The 21,038-nt window shown below is 46.4% G+C and overlaps 3 protein-coding genes across 4 annotated transcripts in view; 2 read left to right on the top strand and 1 right to left on the bottom strand.

Annotated features, from left to right (window-relative positions):
* LOC135831093 (melanoma receptor tyrosine-protein kinase-like) overlaps nucleotides 1-5,221 on the top strand; it is a 26,608-nt gene extending 21,387 nt beyond the window's left edge. The window contains exons 20-27 of the mRNA XM_065343354.1: nucleotides 323-386; nucleotides 551-621; nucleotides 815-890; nucleotides 1,255-1,401; nucleotides 1,812-1,918; nucleotides 2,560-2,763; nucleotides 3,645-3,779; nucleotides 3,916-5,221. Coding sequence (XP_065199426.1) covers nucleotides 323-386; nucleotides 551-621; nucleotides 815-890; nucleotides 1,255-1,401; nucleotides 1,812-1,918; nucleotides 2,560-2,763; nucleotides 3,645-3,779; nucleotides 3,916-4,782 — 1,671 coding nt within the window. The 3' untranslated portion in view covers nucleotides 4,783-5,221. The remainder of the gene's footprint in view (nucleotides 1-322; nucleotides 387-550; nucleotides 622-814; nucleotides 891-1,254; nucleotides 1,402-1,811; nucleotides 1,919-2,559; nucleotides 2,764-3,644; nucleotides 3,780-3,915) is intronic.
* The window catches only part of LOC135831090 (unconventional myosin-VIIa-like), a 45,623-nt gene continuing 29,787 nt past the window's right edge, over nucleotides 5,203-21,038 (bottom strand). For both annotated transcript variants that reach the window (XM_065343345.1, XM_065343346.1), the window contains exons 41-54: nucleotides 15,510-15,571; nucleotides 14,953-15,012; nucleotides 12,324-12,422; nucleotides 11,621-11,672; nucleotides 11,255-11,308; nucleotides 10,766-10,877; nucleotides 10,363-10,449; nucleotides 9,731-9,819; nucleotides 9,068-9,186; nucleotides 8,784-8,856; nucleotides 7,169-7,288; nucleotides 6,916-6,999; nucleotides 6,405-6,533; nucleotides 5,203-5,379 (exon numbers count right to left, since the gene is read on the bottom strand). In XM_065343345.1, coding sequence (XP_065199417.1) covers nucleotides 5,203-5,379; nucleotides 6,405-6,533; nucleotides 6,916-6,999; nucleotides 7,169-7,288; nucleotides 8,784-8,856; nucleotides 9,068-9,186; nucleotides 9,731-9,819; nucleotides 10,363-10,449; nucleotides 10,766-10,877; nucleotides 11,255-11,308; nucleotides 11,621-11,672; nucleotides 12,324-12,422; nucleotides 14,953-15,012; nucleotides 15,510-15,571 — 1,317 coding nt within the window. The remainder of the gene's footprint in view (nucleotides 5,380-6,404; nucleotides 6,534-6,915; nucleotides 7,000-7,168; nucleotides 7,289-8,783; nucleotides 8,857-9,067; nucleotides 9,187-9,730; nucleotides 9,820-10,362; nucleotides 10,450-10,765; nucleotides 10,878-11,254; nucleotides 11,309-11,620; nucleotides 11,673-12,323; nucleotides 12,423-14,952; nucleotides 15,013-15,509; nucleotides 15,572-21,038) is intronic.
* Nucleotides 16,091-18,542, top strand: LOC135806739 (E3 SUMO-protein ligase ZBED1-like). The gene has a single exon (XM_065320964.1). It carries the CDS (start codon nucleotides 16,143-16,145, stop codon nucleotides 18,306-18,308), a length of 2,166 nt encoding a protein of 721 aa, XP_065177036.1. The 5' UTR covers nucleotides 16,091-16,142; the 3' UTR covers nucleotides 18,309-18,542.

Genomic DNA, 21,038 nt, shown 5'->3' with positions numbered 1-21,038 from the left:
ACAGTGCTAGCAGCACTACCCTGCACAGGTTCTAACTCATTGCCTGCCAAAACCCTTCAGCTCATGCAGGACTCGGATCAGTGGCAGGTGTGCTGGTGCCAAGGAGAAGTTTTGGTTATTACCGAACATTTCGATAAAAAGACTATCCGTGGAAAGTGGAAGGCGGAAGTTTATTTCTGGAAGGTGCAATGTAGGAAGTTGCATGGCTGTGAGTCTATGATCGCCTGGGTATCTGTAGCTCTGCAGAGCTCTGACACTGAAAGTCCACGATACACAGGGTGACCGGCGCACCTGATCTCTCATGCTGTCTTGTCTGTCTCAGGGTATGATCTATCTGATGAGCCAAGGCCTGGTACACAGAAACCTACGAGCTGCCAATGTGCTTGGTGAGTAATGCGCTTGCACAGTGCCTTTTCACCTCTGATAAGGCATGCGTACATGTATCTTCATATTGCCACTGATATCCGTAGACTCGCCAGTCTGTGTCACATGGGGTTGTGCTGTTGGGCTCTCATGCATCTGGGCTCTGTCTGTGTTACCCATTGCGCAGTTCATCGGCCTGATCAAGTACAAGTCGGCGATGCAGGTTTGGCTGAGGTGGTGGAGAATGGAGAACAATTGGTAGGTCTGCTCCCAGTCTCTCATTGCAACGTTCTGTATGAACTGCGGCAGAAATTGCCTTTTGCTCACTGGCAGCGTAACCTGTACAGTGTACTAGTATATACCTTGGAGTGAGTTCAACCAATGAAGTTGGTAATGATGAATATTGTCTGAATTTCTGCTCTATGTCATTGCCTCCTGTGACCACTCTCAGCTTCCTGTAGAGTGGCTGGCACCAGAATCATTGCAGCAGGGTGTGTTCACGTTTAGCAGCGACGTGTGGAGCTTCGGTGAGTGTATGCAAAGACTAAAGCCAAAGAGTGTGTGCAACTAACTGGGCAATAGTTCTGGATAAGTCTGGAATATTGATTTGTAAATGCTGGTCCATGTATGAGCTGCTTGGTTCCTTTCGGAAGAAAGTCATGTCTTAGTGGGCGTATGAGATTGTGGGTGCCAATACCCAATAGTGGAAAGACTGGCGCGAATTTGAGGTATTTTACATAATTATCCCTTTAGATTATTTTGTACAGTTCCTCTTATTGCTTTGTGGATGCTCTTTTGACATGGCAATGCTGTTACCTGGGAGAACAACCCATGAGTCATGTCCTGTAGAGTCACATTGGTGTGGTTGGTGTGGTGTTGGACATTATGCAGGTGTAACCATGTGGGAGATCTTGACTTTAGGGTCAGTGCCCTATGCGGACGAGGCAACGCAAGATCTCGCCAAGCTACTAAGTAGCGGCACTCGTCTGAAGCAGCCGCGCACTTGCACGATCGACATCTACAAGCTTATGTTACAATGTGAGTTCTGCCTGGCGTATACCATGTATATGCTTTTTGTGAACACTGCTATTCGATTTTCTATCTGTGAGAGGCACATGCCAGGTACATTTGCCATAACAGCAACACCAGTGTTCTTTGGCCATCACTTGTAGGCGTATCGTTTTGCCACACATCTGAATATACAAGACAGGTTCGTACACCGGATGGCGTGACTGAATCCAGTTTACCCTTCCTTCCCCTTAGGTTGGTCATTATTTTTGGTGCTCGTAGAAGGCACAGCAAAACATACGTGGTGGTTCTTGGCTGCAGAGACACTCGGGTACTATCTCTGAGGCTGCAATTCTATATCCGTAATAAAATTTGCACTTCTTGTGATGGTTCATGGTTGTTGTGTACCTTTCCTTGCACAATTCTATTTGCAAAAATAGGTTGGATTGGAGAAGCTAGCGGGAGACCGAAATTCCCAGAGCTTCTGGACACTTTGATGCCTATGGCAGAGGATTCTGAGCGTTACATCATTCTGCGACCCGAGGAGGTGAGCACACACTATACTGCTTCTTGATCATGTGACCAATGATGTGATCTTGATAACCAATGATGTGATCTTCACAACCAATGATGTGATCTTCACAACCAATGATGTGATCTTGATAACCAATGATGTGATCTTGATAACCAATGATGTGATTTTCATAACCAATGATGTGATCTTCACAACCAATGATGTGATCTTCACAACCAATGATGTGATCTTGATAACCAATGATGTGATCTTGATAACCAATGATGTGATTTTCATAACCAATGATGTGATCTTCACAACCAATGATGTGATCTTCACAACCGATGATGTAATCTTCACAAGCAATGATGTAATCTTGATAACCAATGATGTGATCTTCACAACCAATGATGTAATCTTCACAACCAATGATGTAATCTTCACAACCAATGATGTAATCTTCACAACCAATGATGTGATCTTGATAACCAATGATGTAATCTTCACAACCAATGATGTGTTCAGAACTCCTGTGCGCACGAAGAGGATTTCAACAGTGCATGCTACACATTTTAGGATGCACTACATGTTGAAACTCCCATGCCAGCCACCCGTGTGAACCTCATGCCTATGTGTATGAATATGTATGTGTGTGTGTGTTGTGGTGTACCCAGTTGGATGAGCTCAATCATCCTCAGCAGCGTCGTCACCGTCGCCGTACCGACCAGAGTACAACGGGAACGCTGATGTCAGTGGACGCGGACGACTGGTTCAGAGATGCGGCGGAAAACTACAACGACGCATACGAGGACATAGACAAGATGCTTGTCGGTGGTAGTGATGGCTTGTATGAAGATCCTGATCAAGTAGCTGTTCCAGTAAGTGGGGGAGCCCAGTTAACAATTTCTAGAATCAGACTCGAAGATTCATTTTGGTAAGGAAAATATTTCTCTCTTGTCTCGATGGAGAAAAGTCAAAGAACAAAGCAGTGAAGCATGCGACCAGCAAATCAAGGTACGAGGGTTGCCATGGCGGATCGCCAGCAATGTAGCCAGTGTACGGCGAAAAGAGATAGTGAGGGAAAACACGAAGGTACAAGGAGACGACTGTAAGCTCAGGTAAATGCGAGAGAGGAGTTGGTGATAATCAAGAATGGAGAAAGGAAGATCAAAGAGAGAGATAGAGAGCGAGAGAGAGAGAGCTAGAGAACGAGGCTGTCTGGTGATCGTATGCAATATCTCACACTCAGTAAAACGTTCTAAACCGGATTGAATGCCGACTAAGTTCTAAAACTAGATTGAACACCGACTCAGTTTACCTTTCAGCTCCGTTTCAAACATCTCACTCAACATTTCTTCAGATTTCGAAACTAATATGGGCAGGTAGGACAAAGCAACAAAATCGTAATATTTGTGGACAACTCTGTACACCACAATGGCCGTTTATTTAATCATACATGTACAGTGCATCCGCCCCCTGCCCCCTGCCCCCTCCCCAACCCTACTCCTTGCAATCTGTATAACACTGGGAACAAACTGTACTTGAGTTACGAAGTCTGAAGAAGATGTTGAACGGTCTCGACTGGGGTGACGACTACACCATAGCTCAGTGGTTAGAGCATCGCTGGCTACAAGCGAGGGTCCCTGGTTCGAGTCCTGGTGGTGACAGTCCATTTTTCTCCAGACTTTTCCCGTTTGTGTCTTTCCCTCAAACCAGTGAACAAACTGTATACCTCTGTTTCTACTGGATCTACTTGCAGGCCGCTGGTGGTCAAGATGAAAATCCGTATGACAACACTACAGCAACAGCAGCAGCAGCGAGCGATTACGACAACGCCCAGGCTAATCCCTATGACAATGCTATTCAGATGGATGTGATTGCCAACGGAAATGCAGTAAGTTGCACCACCATCTGGAGGTTTGAAATTATGTTGCATTTATATTGTATGCGTAGGATTGGGGCATTTGGTAAGTTTCGTTTCAAACTCTAATATTGGTTGATATTTTCTTTGTATCTCCTTGTGTGTCTAGAGTGCAGTGGCTATTCCTGAGGGCTACTCTGACGTAGGAATTGTGCCAGCCGCAGCATTAGCAGCGGCAGCTCATAGTCAAGCTAGTGCGAGACAAAAAGACAAGAGGCAGCTAGAAGACTCCACCACTTTCTCCAATCCAGCCTACATGGGCATGCCAGAAGTTGTTGGCACAGACAAGAGTAAATTTGACGGAACACGATCACCAGTGACACTTGTAGCCGCGGGCAGCTTTTCAGCACCGAAATCCAACCATTTCGAACCTACTCCGGAAGGTTATGAGAATCTCCCACCTGCAGAGAAGCTGAACACAGGTACCGCCGCAGCAGCAGCCGGAGGAGCAATTGGGGCAGGGCCCTATGCGAATATTCCTACAACTGATCGTCATCAACAAGCCACTGCTGCTGCTGCTGCGAGCACTAGAAGACCAGTAGTGGATAGCAGCAGCAATCAGCCCGACGGGTATGAGGACGTTCCCATGGTCGTTACAAACTTCGGCACACCGGCTAATAAAACTACAGCCATGGTTGTTAATAACTACACCACAGCAGCTAATAACACTATACCGAATGCGTACGGAAACATGACGAATGGCGGCGCTGCACCGGATGCACCGGATGGCTATGAAGACATCGGTCCAGTTGCGACGAACACCATTGCTACACCGGATGGGTACGAAGATATTGGCTCAGTTGCTATGAACACTATTCAGCATGTGAAAGCTGCTGCTGCTGCAGCACCAGTTGAATCATCAGAATGGGAGGCAAGTCCTTACAGCGATCCCACTCGCCTTAGCGCTTCGCCGGATAATGACTGGGACAATCCAGCATACGGATCAGCTGCAGCGCCCCCAAAACCATCCAATTAGTGAAACCATTTTCAAGCACTAAGGATTTTCAAATTAGATTCCAATACTTCAATACGTTTCAAATTTCTCAAGTTTATGTTATGATGCTACATAGTCTGTCTGGAGATTAAGTATGATGGCACATATTATTGTAGTATTTTCTGAAAATGAAATTAATAGACGATTTATCATCAATGAATGTACCAGTTTCATTTTCAAGATCATTTCGAAGCTTTTTTTATATTCCTAAATTAGGCCCACTTGAGTTCTCACTAATTCCTAATTAGCAAATATTTACATGGCTGACTAGCCATTTTTGCAATGCCATCTTGCACACTGGTAAATCATGCTACATCTACAGCAATTTAAATTGTTCTTGCGTATGGCACTAACTAGCTCATGGATGTTCCACATTCAGTAGAACACTGCCGATTCTCCGTCCTACAACCGGAGCTGTGAAGATTTCCGTTGGCGCTGACCGCGAGACGTAGCTATGGATGTCACTGATACCCGCTCAGGTCTTGTAGACTTTGGCTGTGCAGCGTCTTGCTGTTGTTTTTGTGCTGCTGGCACTGGCAATGCAGAGTAAGCAGTCAGCAACGAGTCAATCATTGCACCCTGCATGACAACATCGCAAGCAAATACACACACACACACACACACACACACACACAACACACACACAACACACACACAACACACACACAACACACACACAACACACACACAACACACACACAACACACACACAACACACACACACACACACACACACACACACACACACACACACACACACACACACACACACACACACACACACACACACACACACACACACACACACACACACACACACACACACACACACATACACACACACACACACACACACAAAGGCACACACGTGTACATGCACACACACGTGAACACACACATGAACACACACACACACACACACACACGTGGACACACACGTGGACACACACGTGAACACACACACACGTGAACACACACACACACACACATACATGAACACACACACACACACACACCCGTGAACACACACACACACCCGTGAACACACACACCCATGAACACACACACACACACACACACACACCCGTGAACACACACACACACACACACACACACACACGTGAATACACACACGTATACACACACTTCTAGTCTTCTTGCATGTGTGCGTGTTGCACATACTTTACAGGTGACTAGCTACGTGACTCTGTCCAGGGAACCCAAAGATGCGGGTAAAGGGCTTCTCGGCAATTGTGCCATTGGTTGTGAGACTCAACTTATCCCTCATCCGCCACCGTTAGGTGCTGCATCTGCCACTGAATTTACCGGGTGTTAGCGGCCTTCATGAGTTCCCTCGGGAACAGACACGATAATTTATTCTTTCTTTTTTGCATCAAAGCCTGTGATTGAAGAAGCCTGTGATTGAAGAAGATGGCTGGTATTACTCAAGCAAACCCACTCAAACTTAATAGACTAGCTTGTGTACGAGTATCTTGTTTATCTCCACCACTTCACAAAGATATCAACCCCACAATGGTAGAGTCCTGTCATAACTTCCTTTCTCAATCCTCCCTTGTCAAGATGGTGACCAGTGGGTTCCTTACCTCAGAAGTATCACAGAGGAGCTTCATACCAGGGCTACTGCGGAGCATACCGCCAATCGTGAGCAGGAACTGCTCATCGCCAAAAGACCAATTTGAGATCTCACTGTAGTCCCAGTGTGCCAGGATTTCCTTCAAGTCAAAACAACACACAGGATAGTCAAGTCAAAACAACACACAGGATAGACAAGTCAAAACAACACACAGGATAGTCAAGTCAAAACAACACACAGGATAGAGGAAGAAAATGATAGCCGTAAATAATACCATAACCGAGCCTGGGACAAAAAGAGACTACCAGCTGCTTAGACTGAGCAGGACCCTGGAGCTCCGTTGTCAGCTTCCACTATCAACAGGTCAAATACATACCAGAAATGTGCATTTCGTTTTTCAATCAGGTGTCAATTCACTACATAAGATTTTAGAGTTTGTTTCATGACATGCAGATGGGTGTTCATTAACTAAGAGTTTATGATGAGATGGAGGGGTGTTCATGTGATGCAGAAATGTGTACCTTGCTAGTAGCATCCAGCAATGACACGCCATGCTTGTTGACCGCCATGATCACTTGCTCTGGCAATGTGGTGTAGACGGATTGCTGAAAAGCAGAGCACACAAGAGTACCATCAGAGAATGTACATGATTGTCTTCATTTCTAAATAAATTAATAGTTTTGCAACCGAGTTACGGTGCAGGTGACCGCAGTATGTCCGTTCATATTGGTCTTTCCTTAGTGTGCATTCATACAGCCCTCAAGTCAGTCTTACCTTCATTGTGAAGAAAGACGCGCCGAATGTGGGCGCAGATGACAGGCGCTCCAAGAACTTGCGCTCCGCCCAGTGTGTGCTTGCATCCGGCCTTATCTTCTTGCGCTCTTCAGCAATGGACTAGACAACGTACAGATGAGAAAACATCAATCACCTTAGCAGAGAAACCACAAGGAATGGTGTTTTTCGTTCTCTCCTAAAATTGACGACAGAAGCACGTGCATCTATCAGAAATCTGTTTGATATATGCAGAGTATAGATTTAATCAGTGCTAACACTAAGGAGTAGATTTCAAGCAGGCATTGTCTCTACCAAACAGTACTTCCACTCACTGCAAAAGTAGGGCGTTCAGTTCCAGCCCGGGTCACGTCAGGCCAATAATGCAGTCACAACTCGCCTGTACATTTTAAATGGGTCCTGGATGACAGCTCTTTGGCCTGACTTCGAGCCCGCTTCTATCTGATCCCATGCCCAGTACTCCCTTGTCAATGCTATTTTTAGGTAACTGAGGTCATTACCTTTCCATTGATGCCATACATGCCGTGCTTGAACAAAAAAGTGGAACTGCGCAAATCGCAGAGGCATAACGAAGTACTGACCTCGACCAGATGCATACTTGGCCCCGGGAGGAACACCCAAATTTTCGTGTACAGCGGCCTCAAATTAGTCTAAAGCAAGAGGATCCTAGGACATTTTGGCTCATGCTTTTTCGCGGTAGCAGGAAAATGATCACAGAAACCAGCCCACGGTGTTTTCCTGGGGTGGACGAAAAAAAGGAGTGAAAAATTGAAAAAATCGGAAAAAATCAAGTGCGCGCACACTGTAGAAGTGGTGATGGTGAAAACGTGCGAGTTGTGCAAGTAAGCGCACATGGCATGCATGCGCACATCCTGATTGCCATGCACTTCAGTTCGCACCTGCATGTGCGCACAAGGTAGTGTAGTGCTGGACGGAAACCACACCGTCCACATACATACTTGCATGTACTTCTGTGACTGTTTTGGCCCCCCATTTTCCAATTTTCAATCGACTATCTCTAGATTGCCTTGAAATTTTGGGTTCAAATCTTCCCAGGTTGTTTCTCACATCACCCCGGTTTAGCAAAGTAGCGTTTATGCAAAACTCGCAAATTTGATTTATCGAGTGAACTCCTTACATGTGCATTTTGATCTTTTGGTTTGGTCTCTAATCGACAAACTGACTTTTCTCCTCAAATACCTCAACTTCTCTATTTCTATTTCATACATCTGCTCCGTTTATTCCTTACTGTTTTCTTTCTATCTTTTTCTTTTCTTTCCCTTGTCATTTAATCACTGTCACTCACATACAAATACCGTCATAAAATATAAAACACAAGATTTTCTCGTCTTTTTCTATTTCTTGTTTTTCATTAGCTTTAGCATGTTCATTCACATTCTTCATCATTTGTGAGAACTAGACCTGGTCTAGTGAGAAGGCATTCTACTGCCTGTAATTCTGGTGAAGTAAAATAAAGTAACAACAACAACAACAACTCCCTAGCAACAGTAGTAACTCTTGGTAATTGAATGGCCCTGCCTGTGGCATACATGCCCTTTTTTGTCCAGTATCTAAGCCATGCAGTTGATATGCATACCTTTCTCCATTCTCGTAGTGACATCTTTCGTATCATATCCTCTGGCACGAGCTGGTGGAAGATTGAGCTGAATCTATTCAGGGAACAAGAATGTGCACACACCAATGTGGCCACGGAGATATTCCACAAACTAAAGCATGCCTCAGTGAGTCTTCACGAACTCCAGGCGATTGAGCCCTACTGCACTGCAAGGCCACGAGGAGAAATGGTGCAAGAGGGACAGGCCAGTTTATATTAATTACATTCGATGAGTAGTGAAAGGTACTTGTGCGATAGCCACTCACCCAGGCTCATCGAGCGACTTGGGATTCTGGCTGAAGCGAATGTACCAGATCATGATAGCCAGATACACTGCCACTGTATTGGAGACTTTGTGGCAGCCTTGCATATACTTGGCCAGCTCCTAAGAACAAATAAATGGCGTTCCACACAGATGAGCGATCAGTTCTACAGTGCTACTCAATGAAATCCAGTCACGTCACTCAAGTTTGCGCCTTGCATCATTTTGCAGCCCAGTGTTCGCAGGTCTGTGGCTTCACAACGCCCAGTGCGTACTTCAGTGACACGGCTGGATTTCATTGACCAGTACTATAATATCAGCATGCACTCCATCAATGTCCGCATGCGTGGTCAATGGAGAAACTGTACTATGTCACTATGTGAACATTCACTGGAGAAACTGTACTATGTCACTATGTGGACATTCACTACACCAATGAACACGTTTACAGTGTATTCGTGGTCAATGGAAAAGAGAGAGAGAGAGAGAGAGAGAGAGAGAGAGAGAGAGCGCTTCTGCCACCTTTGCCAACGTTTCCCTAGCAATTACCTCATGGTAAGCAGCTTTCAAAACATACCTCACAAGTTCCAAACATATCCTTGGAACTAGGCTTCCTGGAAATCACAATGCAGTGGATTTGTAATACTCATAATTTCTCGTCAAATACCTGTGGAAAGTTGACCCGGTGATCAAGCTGATTGCTCACTCCAATCACATTAGTTATCCACAGCTTACGCACAAACACTAGCTGAGTCTCTGTATTGTGCAACAACAGCAGACACAACATTTACCACATGCATAATACATGTACTGGGGAGAGAAGGACACCAATAGGATGGATGGGCCCTCCTCAACAGTTCTGAGCTTCCTGAAAACACATCCTATTTTACGGAGCTGGTGATCATCTTTGCATTCGGAGTAAGAATCCTGAAATCCCCAAGCCTTGTTCGTGCAGGTTTAATTCACCTTAGGAGGTGATGATATTGCTCTTACCACGCACATGGATTTACACTCATATCTCTGTTATCCGGACCTCCTTGTTATGGGCACCCCGATCTACAGGGCACCCCCTGTGGGCGAGTTTTAGTGGAAATATTACTACTCCTTTGCCAATTTTATGGAAATAGTGACATCACATGCCAGATCTCTGGCCCTCCCCCCCCCCCCCCATTGAAATGTATGTGATTCAAGAGTTGCGGATATTTCAAAGTTATGGGCAGTGCCCGTGGCCGGACCGTCCGGATAAGCGAGATACCAGTGTACAGTATTGTCATCAGTCCCAGGACCAGTGCAGCTTACCGGCAGCTTCAACATCATCCTCCTCCTGCTCTGTGTACTCTTGCAGGGTGTCAAAGATGTATTGCTTTTCTGGGAGGCTGACCAGCACTAGTCATTAAAAAACAAAACCAGAATGGAATAACATTGCGGGCATCCATTACCAAATGACCGTTAACAGTAAATTGTACCACTTCAGTGAGGCATATGGCGTTTGGTCCACCAATACTCTCTTCTTTGTAAATATGATAATTAAAACGTGGGCTTGCTTGGGATGAAGTTTCAGACCGCATCCAAACTGTAGGGTGTCCATCTTCTCCTTTTGAATGTATCGATAAGAGGGTATGCACAGTCTTCAATGGGCATGGATCAGTAGTTCAGGTCCTCTATATTCCCACCCGCTGGATATTTCCATGTGGTTGCTCACCTTCGTCACCTTGCTTCAAGACCACATCAAACTCGTTTCTCTTGACGCTGAAAGCCTGAGACACTTCTTCCACTAGGTTTCGAACTTTGGTGCGAGACGTCACAGCAAATTTCTGCAGTTGGTCAGCAACATTGAAGATGCATTTCACATTACAAGAGCAAAGTGTCTTGAGCTTCGATTTTGCCAACATGTTGCTAATGACAAGAATGACTGGAATGTGACTGGGTTTAGACTACTGCAAACTTTTAAGAAAGACCCAGTGAGCTCCAACCTTCAGCCCGTTGAATATTCCATTCGGAAATTGAGAAATGTTGGACCCTGTTCGCTAGACATGGATGCAATGTAAATCACACAATTGTTTTCCAGGTGGCAAGCACTAGAAAAAAACTCGGATGTCGAGGAGCACTGTTCTTAGCATGTCACCATCACGTTGTTTCTTTACCTAGCATAACTATGGCTATAAGAGTATAGAAATGCAGGACGCTTTACCTTGTGAGACAGATCCGGGAAGTGAACACTACAGTTCATTTCTGCTAGGCCCTCCTACACACAAGACAAAGAAATAGGATATAATGGCATTTACGATGATTCGGACCCTTCTGTACGCTTTGATAAAGCATACACAACACGTATTGGACTAACCCCCGTCTCCACCCCACCCCATCCCTTTTTGCACGCTAAGCCTGGATTCGCGGCAGAAGGCCTGTATCCACAGGCTGGACGCACAGGGATTCCTGCTATCTGCAGAGACCAGCCTCTGTGTCCCCTTGATTGGGCTGGTCACTCAACACAGGTTCACTCTGGATTTAATACGGCACACACTGAGAAACTAGGAGAACACAGCATTACATTTACCTGGGCCGCCATGAGCTCTGTTTGGTGAGGGGAATACTGCCTCGGCGAACCACTGTCAAGCAAAAAAAGAACAGAATAACAGTCAAGAATATATTATAATCTATCCAGATAGTACACTTCCCTCATGGCTTTGCTTCGTCGAGACACTTCTCAAAAGGCTTCACCACGGAAGCAAGAATGTTGCATTACATATACATGACACACTACAGGACCGCTGGAAGCAGTTTTGATTGGTCCGGTCGTATCATGGCCTTTCATACTTTGTGTGTGAAATGGCGGGTACACATGCCGTCCTCAGTAGGACACATGTATTGGTGGCCGAAAGGTTAGTCCGGTAATAACCTGACCACCCGGACCGGTTCTGGCGGGCCTGCACTAGTGTTCTCACAAGTACAATCAAGTGCAAGGCTACAGCAGTGCACTGCATTGGCCATGCCATACAACACTGCATTGGCCATGCCGTACAAAAAGAAAGAGGACACACTATGCACTGCTGCAAGGCTCTACTGACCAACACCATCAGTAGCAACATGGCTAACACCATCAGTGGCAGCATAGCTAACACCATCAGTAGCAGCATAGCCAACACCATCAGTAGCAGCATGGCTAACACCATCAGTAGCAGCATAGCTAACACCATCAGTAGCAGCATGGCTAACACCATCAGTAGCAGCATGGCTAACCATGACCGTACAGGACTTACCGTGTCGCCAGCTGTAGGCGCTGCAAGCATTTCAGTGCAGCCTTGCTGTGTGCTGCACGGCATTTGAGAAACAGGTTGGCCTCCTCAAAGAATTCTTTACTGCAGTGTACCAAAATACACAGAGCATTGCGGATTCGTAGGGGTACACATCTTTTACACGCTGCACTCACACGAAATTGAGCCGTTCATACACTGTTAGCAAACCGAGGTTGTGAGGACCTTGACCATCACTCTGTGGGTATGTACTGTGATGTATGCTGCATCAATCTACGTAGATATGCCACAACTGGAGCAGTTTACACTACAACTACGAGAGTTTGACCATGAACTTTGTCTTGAGGATGAAGCCAAGGCACCAAGCCGCCCAGCCTATCACTTGTCGAGACCAGAGCTAGATGAACAGTACTGCAATCTCAGCTGTCAGAGGGGTCGAAGCATGGGCTCATTGACCCAATTAAGTTGCCGTTCGGCGTCCCTGTGTTCTTTACCTGATGGCAGTTTGCGGATGGTGTGTGACTGCAGGCAGCCGAATAGGTTCACTGTAAAGAATAAGGCGTGCTTGCCAAACATAGATGATGTAGTTTGAACGGGGTAAGGGAGTCGGGTGTTTCTCTAAGCTCGATCTTTGTTCAGGATATAATCAAATACGAATTCAAGATGCCGATGTTCCCAAGACTGCTATCAACACCCCGTTTGGGAATATCAGTTTAGAGTGATGGAGTTTGGTCTGACAAATGCTCCCGCCACGTTCCAGTCTCTCATTATTCTATCCTCCAGTCCTTCCTGCAAAAGTGTGTTGTAGTGTTTCTGGATATCCTGATTTTTAGTAACTCACGGAAGGAACATACATCTGAGGGACGTATTACAGACATCACGTGAGAATGAACTCTATTGAGTCCTCGAAATGTGAGTTCGGCCTACAAGAAGTTCTGTACCCATGCGACCGTATCCACCGTATTCACAGGTTCTCAATTGCGTCAGACCGGGACAGGATCGAAGTGGTGAGATGTCTGACCACCTCCTACACCAGTTATGCAGGTTAGACAATTCCTTGGCTTTGCCAATTATTTCAGAAGATTCATTGATAAGTACTTGTTTGTTTCAGCACCTCTGGAGGAAATAACGGGAAAGCATGCACGGTTTGAACGGTCAGATGGTCGTGAAGCATCTTTTGAGTCCTTGAAGTCTGCGCTGGTGAGTGCCCCCATCTTTGCTCTCGCAGATGTTGACCAGCCAATCAGGGTGGAATCTGATGTTAGTGATTTTGAAGTTGCAGCAGTTACAAGCTGATACTGGGCACCCAGTTGCATACTCTAGCCGAAAGCAGTCACCAAGTGAAAAGGAATTATACTGCTGCTGAATATGAGACTCTAGCTGTTGAGTTCGCATTAAAATGCTGGCGTTTGAACGTATTCAAACACTTTGACGTGATAACTAGTAAGATGGGCGGTTGTGTACGTACCTAAAAACTTACACCTAAAAACTAAGCAGACCTTGAAAAATGGCCGGGAGGCTCCCTAGGCTGAGTTCTTGGCGTACTTCAACTGAACTGTGCACCATAGGCTAGGTTCACGGAACCTAGCTGACTCTCTGTCAAGACGTCCTGATCTCCAAGATCATGATGCTGTTGCCCAGTCGCACGTATTTGCTATTGAGTATGTTTTTGAAAGGATTGGGATAACTTCAAATTCAAAGGATCAGTCGGGGAAGTGAACTGCCTGAAAAGGGAAAAAAATTGCCAGACCCACCAGGACTCGAACCCAGGACCTTGCTTGTCATGAGCAATGCTCTAACCACTGAGCTATGGGACCAGGCTGAACCCAGAAGGCGCTGACAAGTATTTCACTCCAAAGGCGGCTCACAACACGTGCCACACATACTGATGGCACTGGGGTCTTTTCCCTCCCCCAGGGTACCAACAACCACAGTCAGTTTCTGGAACGTACTACCAGAGGTGAAAGAAAGTGATTAATTAAATTTCTTTCGTGAAATATTTGACAGTTTAGGAGCAAAGATATCTTTTATCACCTCCAGACAGATGGTTTATCTTTAGTAAAAACCACACTGGAGTATAAGCCGCACCCCCCCCCCCCCGCCCCATCTTTTGCCACGAAAACCGACATCTATCCTATTTATATAGCGATAAATAATAATATAAAAAAATAACCGAAAATAACGAAAATAACGAAAACCGACATCTATCCTCGCTATATAGCGATGAACAATGTTAATTGCGCGGCCATATCAAAAAATTTCAACCTAAGTAGTTATTTGTCCAGAACGTTTTCTTGTCATAATCATCAGTGGCATATCGTGACTAATGGGAAAATAGAGAACAACCTAAGGATATATACTTCTCCAGGCCGCCTATTTATCCTATTTATCAAAGTTAATTTGATCATCGGAGTATATGCCGTACCCCCTTCTTGGGGGTGAGTTTTGAGTGTTCAAAGTGCGGCTTAAACTCCGGAAAATACGGTGATGTTTCTAAAAGAATTGTTGGCCTTTCAGTAAACAAATTGGTCATTTACAGTCCCCAGAGTGAAAAAAAGTATAATCATTATGATGTAAAGCACACAATAGGAGTTGATGATTTGCAGAGGTAGGTTCCTGCCTGATCACAATTTACCTGCACGCAAAAAGACCTGTCGCCATCCAGAGTAGCTGCCAGACACGATCTCGACTCTCTCTACATAAAGAACGACACCAATTGAAGGAAGAAAGGAAGAAGGGAAAAGGAACGATGATAGGCATGTATGCTGCGCACCTGACAGATTTACAGTGTGAAAGAAGAATCAGGTCTGCAGTTTCCCCATTCGACCAGCTTCACAAGAACAAAGGGGTCCAAGGAAGGACGACAATTTCACATCAAGTTTCTAAAGATAATCTTCTCGGTGAAAAAAACTGACACACAGGTTCTGAAGTATATGTAAGGGGTGGTGTAAAATCTGGCTCGCAGGAAAAGTCTCACAATTAAGCACCAGTGCATTTAAGGGATACAGACACCACGCATTTTCTGAAAGCATGGTTTAGTGACACACCATTGGAAAGGTATGGTTTTCAGCTACATGCTTGGCAAGTTAAAGTATCCTAGGGCCAAGAATGCCCTCACAATGCCGCCCGTGATGATCCATTTTTAAATGTAAATGGGTTTATTAGTTTAAAGAAGTCTTCAGTTGCACTCACGATGCAGGATTCGATGTCAGTTGCTTGAAAAGTTGGCAATAGAGCTCATCTCGAAGACTTGTCTGTGATTTGGAATGGAGATAAGTTTAGACAGCATATCTTCACTTATTATTCCTGATCTTCACTAGCCAGAATTTTAAAAATGTATTGTGATCAGGCACACTGCACAGTGTCTATTCCTATGTTAGGATCAATTCTTAGAGGTTATTATAATTAGGGCTGAAACGATTATGTCGATAACTCGGATATCGATCGTTATGGGCGAAATCGATAATCGTTAGCAATCTCTGACGATTATTGTATGCAAGTGTACGCACTACATGCACGGGGTTCAAGATCGGAGTGCAGTGTCCGATCGATCCGAGTCTATCTGCATGCAGCACGCGTACACACGATCTGCATGCACTTTTACCAAAGTCTTGTACTCGGGTGCAAACTCTGGCAGCGAAGTGAGACAGTACACCTGGTACACGCGGGAACGCGGACCGCGACTGTACTGCACAACACACAATCATTACTGTACTGCATGCAGCGCAGTCCGGAAGTGTTGCAACTAACGTAACGACGTACTTACTTGCCGCTGTTCTTGCAACATGGGCGAAATGTGTGCTGATCGGTTCGTTGCATGCAGCAATGGCGATCGGCTTTTGTTCTTGGTGTTTTGCTACACCAGTCGTCAGTTGTTGGAGTGAGCTCACAGAGAAGTTGGAGAGTGTTTCGTTTTACGTTTGGAAGATGTCGATGATCAGAGCTGCGAAAGTAAGCCGCGTAAAAAGGTCTCCAGTGTGGGCCTATTTTGATGATATAGGACGGACCGCTCGTTGTAAACTGTGTAGTCGTGAGTTTGTCCGCCAGAGCGGAACGACGAATTTGTTTGCCCACTTGAGCTCTGCTCACAAGGAGCAACATGCGGCTGCTGTTGGTGGAAAGCCACCAGTTTCCGCTGAGAACAAGCGGATCGATGTTCAAACGTGTGCTGATACGAAGCCGATCTCTAACTTCTTTGGCGGTGCGGCCAATATGCGAACGTGCAACTCCAGTCGTGCGGGACATCTCACGGAACTGGTTATCGACTGGATAGTTGACTCGACGAGGCCCTTCTCCATTGTCACTGACCCAGGATTCATCGAGCTATTGAAGGTGCTCGAACCAGAGTTCAAGGTGCCTTCACGAACGCACTTCAGTAGTCTCATCCTGAAGCGCCACAGAACGTGTATGGATGAAATGAAGTCGTTGCTTGCGGAGGAGGGAGATGCTGGAGTAGCCTTGACTACTGATGGCTGGTCATCAACAGCTACTCAGTCGTTTGTGACGCACACCGTCCATTTTATTAATCGTCAGTGGGAAGTGGTGAGTGGCGTCCTGGAAACCAGTGTGTTTTCCGGCAGCCACACTGCTGTTAAGCTGGCGAATTATAGTGAGGAGGTGTGCCGCCGGTTTGATCTGGACAACGTCGTGGCTGTGACGCATGATGAGGCAGCGAACATGGCTTCTGCTGGTAGGTTGCTGCAGGACAGCAACGACTGGATTTCGTGCATCTGCATGGCACACCGTCTGCAGACAGTTGTTCGTCATGCCCTGGCCATCAAGGATGTCGCCAAGCTTCTGGCCAGAAGCCGTAAACTTGTTGGGCACTTCAAGCATTCTTGCCTTGCTGCTGAGGCACTGTCGACCAAGCAGAAGCAGCTGAAGCCAGAACAACAGCCACTGAAGGTTGTACAAGATGTTTCCACTCGGTGGAACTCCACGTTTTATATGTTGGAGCGTCTAGTGAAGCTTCGCGTCAGCCTCACTGCTGTGCTCTGTGATGAGCAGATCACTCCGAAACGCGACGACCGCGATATGCTCCTCAGGGACACCGAGTGGTCTTTGGCAGAACATCTGATCGACCTGCTTGGACCGTTCGAGATTGCCACAACAGCTGTCGGTGCCCAACGCTATGTGACGATGTCTCTGCAACTTCCTATTGCAGCACAGTTGTTTATGGAGGTGTCCGCTTCAGACACCGGATTGCCCAGAGCTGCCAAGAATGTGGCCAAGAAGTTGAAGACGGAAATGGTGCGCAAGTTTTCGGAGGTTGCGTCACCATCGCCAACCTCAACTTTCACCTTGGCCTCCGCGCTCGACCCTAGGTTCCGGCAGTTGAGTTTCCTGGACACGGAGAAATCCGCAGCAGCGCAGAAGGTTATCCTCGACAAGCTGAAGGCACAGCAGCCAACAACCAATGTCGAGCCTCCTGCAAAACGAGCGAAGCCGTCAGGTAGCTTGAGCCAGTTATTCAAGTCTCGGCGGCAGGAAGCACCAGCTAACACCACCGGTCCACCCTCCTCTGCACAGCTGCAGAGAGAAGTGGACATGTACTTCGAGGAAGCCGAAGTTGACGTGGAGGCGGATCCACTAGTGTGGTGGAAACTCAATTCCTCACGGTTTCCCAACATCGCTGGTCTGGCGCGGAGATTCCTGTGTATACCTGGCACCTCCGTTCCATCGGAACGCGTATTCTCCGCTGCCGGATTACTCGTGTCCAAGCTCAGGAATGGACTGTGTGCCAAGCATGTGGACGCATCCATCTTCCTTGGACGAAACAAGATGCTCCCGAGTGCGCGGCACAGCACCAATGGCTCTACTGACACAGCTTCCAAGTCGCTGCAGGAAGCTCTTGCCGCTGAAGAAGAAGAAGAGGACGAGCTTGCAATGCCACCCTGTTCGATCCTTGTTCCGGTGCCAGTGAGTGACGAGGAGGATGCCGACGACAGCAGCAGCAGCGATGTCTGCATTGAATCTGATGACGACTGCTGAGCTTTTAATGTGCAAACAGTAGTCATGCAGCACTATGCACATATCACACTTGAGAATCTATGAACTGCGAGCTGTACTGTGTAATGTATATACCACAGAGAAAATATAAAAAATAACAATACTGCTCGTTTCAACTTTCAGTTGTTTGGGTTGTTTTGAGTTATCACTTGAAGTACAATGTGCATTTGGCTATTTGCTGGTGCTTAGTATACCCGAGTTGATATTTAAAGGATTTTTGATGATTTTTGACTATCGAGAACGAAATTTCAAATTTGCTATAATGTGCTTGAAAAACGGAAAACTAGGGATGTTCTGCTCTACGTTTTGGGAACGCGACGCAAAGAATCACGCGAACTTTCTTCGCGTTCCCGTAACGTAAAGAAATGCTGTTCTGCTCTACGTTTCACCTAGAGAAGTCACGTGGAATGTGTACTGGGAATTTCCCCTTCCACATTTGGCAGTTTTCTGCATGCAGTTGATCGACACCCAGCAAATCCGTACGCATTTTCTCTGCGTGTGCCACAACGTAGAGAACCCCATCTCCGCGTAGAAATCTGGAGCCAAAACACGCGAAGCCGTAGACTCTAACCCAGACACCTGCTCTCTACGTGATTTCTCTACGTTTCACGTATAGCAGAACCTCCCTAGTATCGATAAAACCAATAAATCGATCGTTAGCGTTATTGGTTAATCGTTAAGAGTTAATGAATGATCGTTTCAGCCCTAATTATAATGATTGTGTCGATTTAGCTATTGTATTCACTCTTCGTATTCTCAGCAGTTTAGTAGAAAATAAGCAGTGGTCATTCAACAAGCTGGGCATCGACCTCTCCAAGGCCTTTGACACTCCGCATAGAAACAGCCTGCTTGAATCAATCCTCACTGCAGCGCCTGGCGTACCTGATGCTCGAGCCATGGTCTCAACGCTGCTTGTAGACACAACGCTCAGTGTTCGAGTATGCGGACAGACTGCAGACGCCTTTCAATCTGGCATTGGCACACCACAGGGAGATTGCCTGAGCCCTGTCCTGTTTACGTGCTACTTTGAACATGTTCTGCAGCAGCTGAGACATCAGTTCCGAAGAGAAAGTACAGGCCTAGCACCGTCTATCCCTGAACTTCAGTACGCAGATGATCTTGACTTCCTCGATGAAAATGACCAAAATCTTAAACAAACCCATGACGTATGCGTGCTGAAGATGCCGGAACACCAATTGATGGTCAACGGCGCGAAAACTGAACGGACCCACTTCTACCTCGATGCAGACCTGGAAAAAAGAGGGAAAGAAGAATGGCGGATGGCAAAGTCGGTTGGATCGAGAGCTGGTACTGCCGAGGACATCAAACACCGAATGGTTCTGGCATCGCAGTCATTTGGCCGGATGCAAAGCCTTCTACAGTCATCAGGGATCTCCCTAACGTTGAAGCTGAGGCTGTACAATTGCTACGTTCTAAGCATTTTGCTTTACAACTGCGCTACCTGGGGCCTCACTGAGGCACTCAGAACGTCTCTGGACGTTTGCCACCGCCGTCACCTCCGCTCGCTACTCCGTATAAAGTATCCAAATATAATCAAAAACACGGAACTCTACAACCGCTGTCGCACCCAACCCATCTCCAAGGAGATCGCGGCGAGGCGATGGAGCTTCCTGGGGCATGTGCTCCGGATGCCATCAGGGGCACCGCCACAGGTCGCTCTCGATTTTGCTGCTTCTGGTGCCTTGCGGGGAAGGATAGGCAGACCAAGAACAACACTGCTAACCACTCTCTCACTGGATTGTCGGGAGAAGCTGGGGCTTGTGCTTCTGTCGCGACCTGGCCTAGCCCAGCTTCGGAAGGTGGCGTATGATAAATGCCGATGGAATTCATTGCGAAACAGCACTGTTAATTAGCCTGGCCATAATAATACGATTACATCTGACATGCTTACCTGCCTACTTGTGCGCACGCATGCATTCTTGCCGGAGATGTCTACCTGTGGCGACAATGATTTTTTCATGGACTGATCTTCTTTTTTAGTGTTTGCACACTCTTGGCTGCTGCTGCTGTGGCGCTTTTGTATTTACATGCTGCTGCGCTCTGTACGGCTGCACTAGCCGTGTTAACTGTCGTACCCAGATGCACACATTCAATCCCTGGCTATGCTTTGGAATTGTTTTCGTTGCCTATGTCCTCATCTCTCTTCGTTTTGTTTTCGCTGCCTGGGCTCTCATTTATCTTTGCGTGCTTGCTTGCTTGTATTGCTGAGGGAACATATGCTGGTTTGTATTCGTGGGTCCCCATGGTGCATGGGCCACGCGTACTCATCCGGCGGATATGTGTGAATAATAATAATAATAGCATAAGCAAAGTGGGTTTGCATAGGACTATGGGGTGAAGGCATGGCAAAATATATCGAAAAGAACTGGTTTCCACAAGTTTCAGGGAGATTGCAAACTAGATACTTGCCCTCTGCTTTAAAGGGGAAGTTAAGGCAAAAATTAAAATTTCACCAGTTGTAGTCTTCGGGGTGCTGAGTCGAATGGTCTTGGTCCGAGGAAGCTGAGACGCTCCCTTCCTACTTGAATCCCAATCGAACTCGCGCACTTCCATCGAAACTGGGTGACTGCGCCCTACGAGATGGGGATTTGTATGCAAAATGTCACTAAAAGCGCCATTTCGTTCTTATAAAAGCACGGATGACCGCGATTGGCCCATATGTTGTAGTCTTTTGGACGCTGAGTCGACTGG

This window comes from Sycon ciliatum, chromosome 1, assembly GCF_964019385.1.
Source record: "Sycon ciliatum chromosome 1, ocSycCili1.1, whole genome shotgun sequence".
NCBI classification, from domain to species: Eukaryota; Metazoa; Porifera; class Calcarea; order Leucosolenida; family Sycettidae; genus Sycon; species Sycon ciliatum.
The sequence above is the reverse complement of the archived record's forward strand: the minus strand, read 5'-3'. Positions and strand labels throughout refer to the sequence as shown.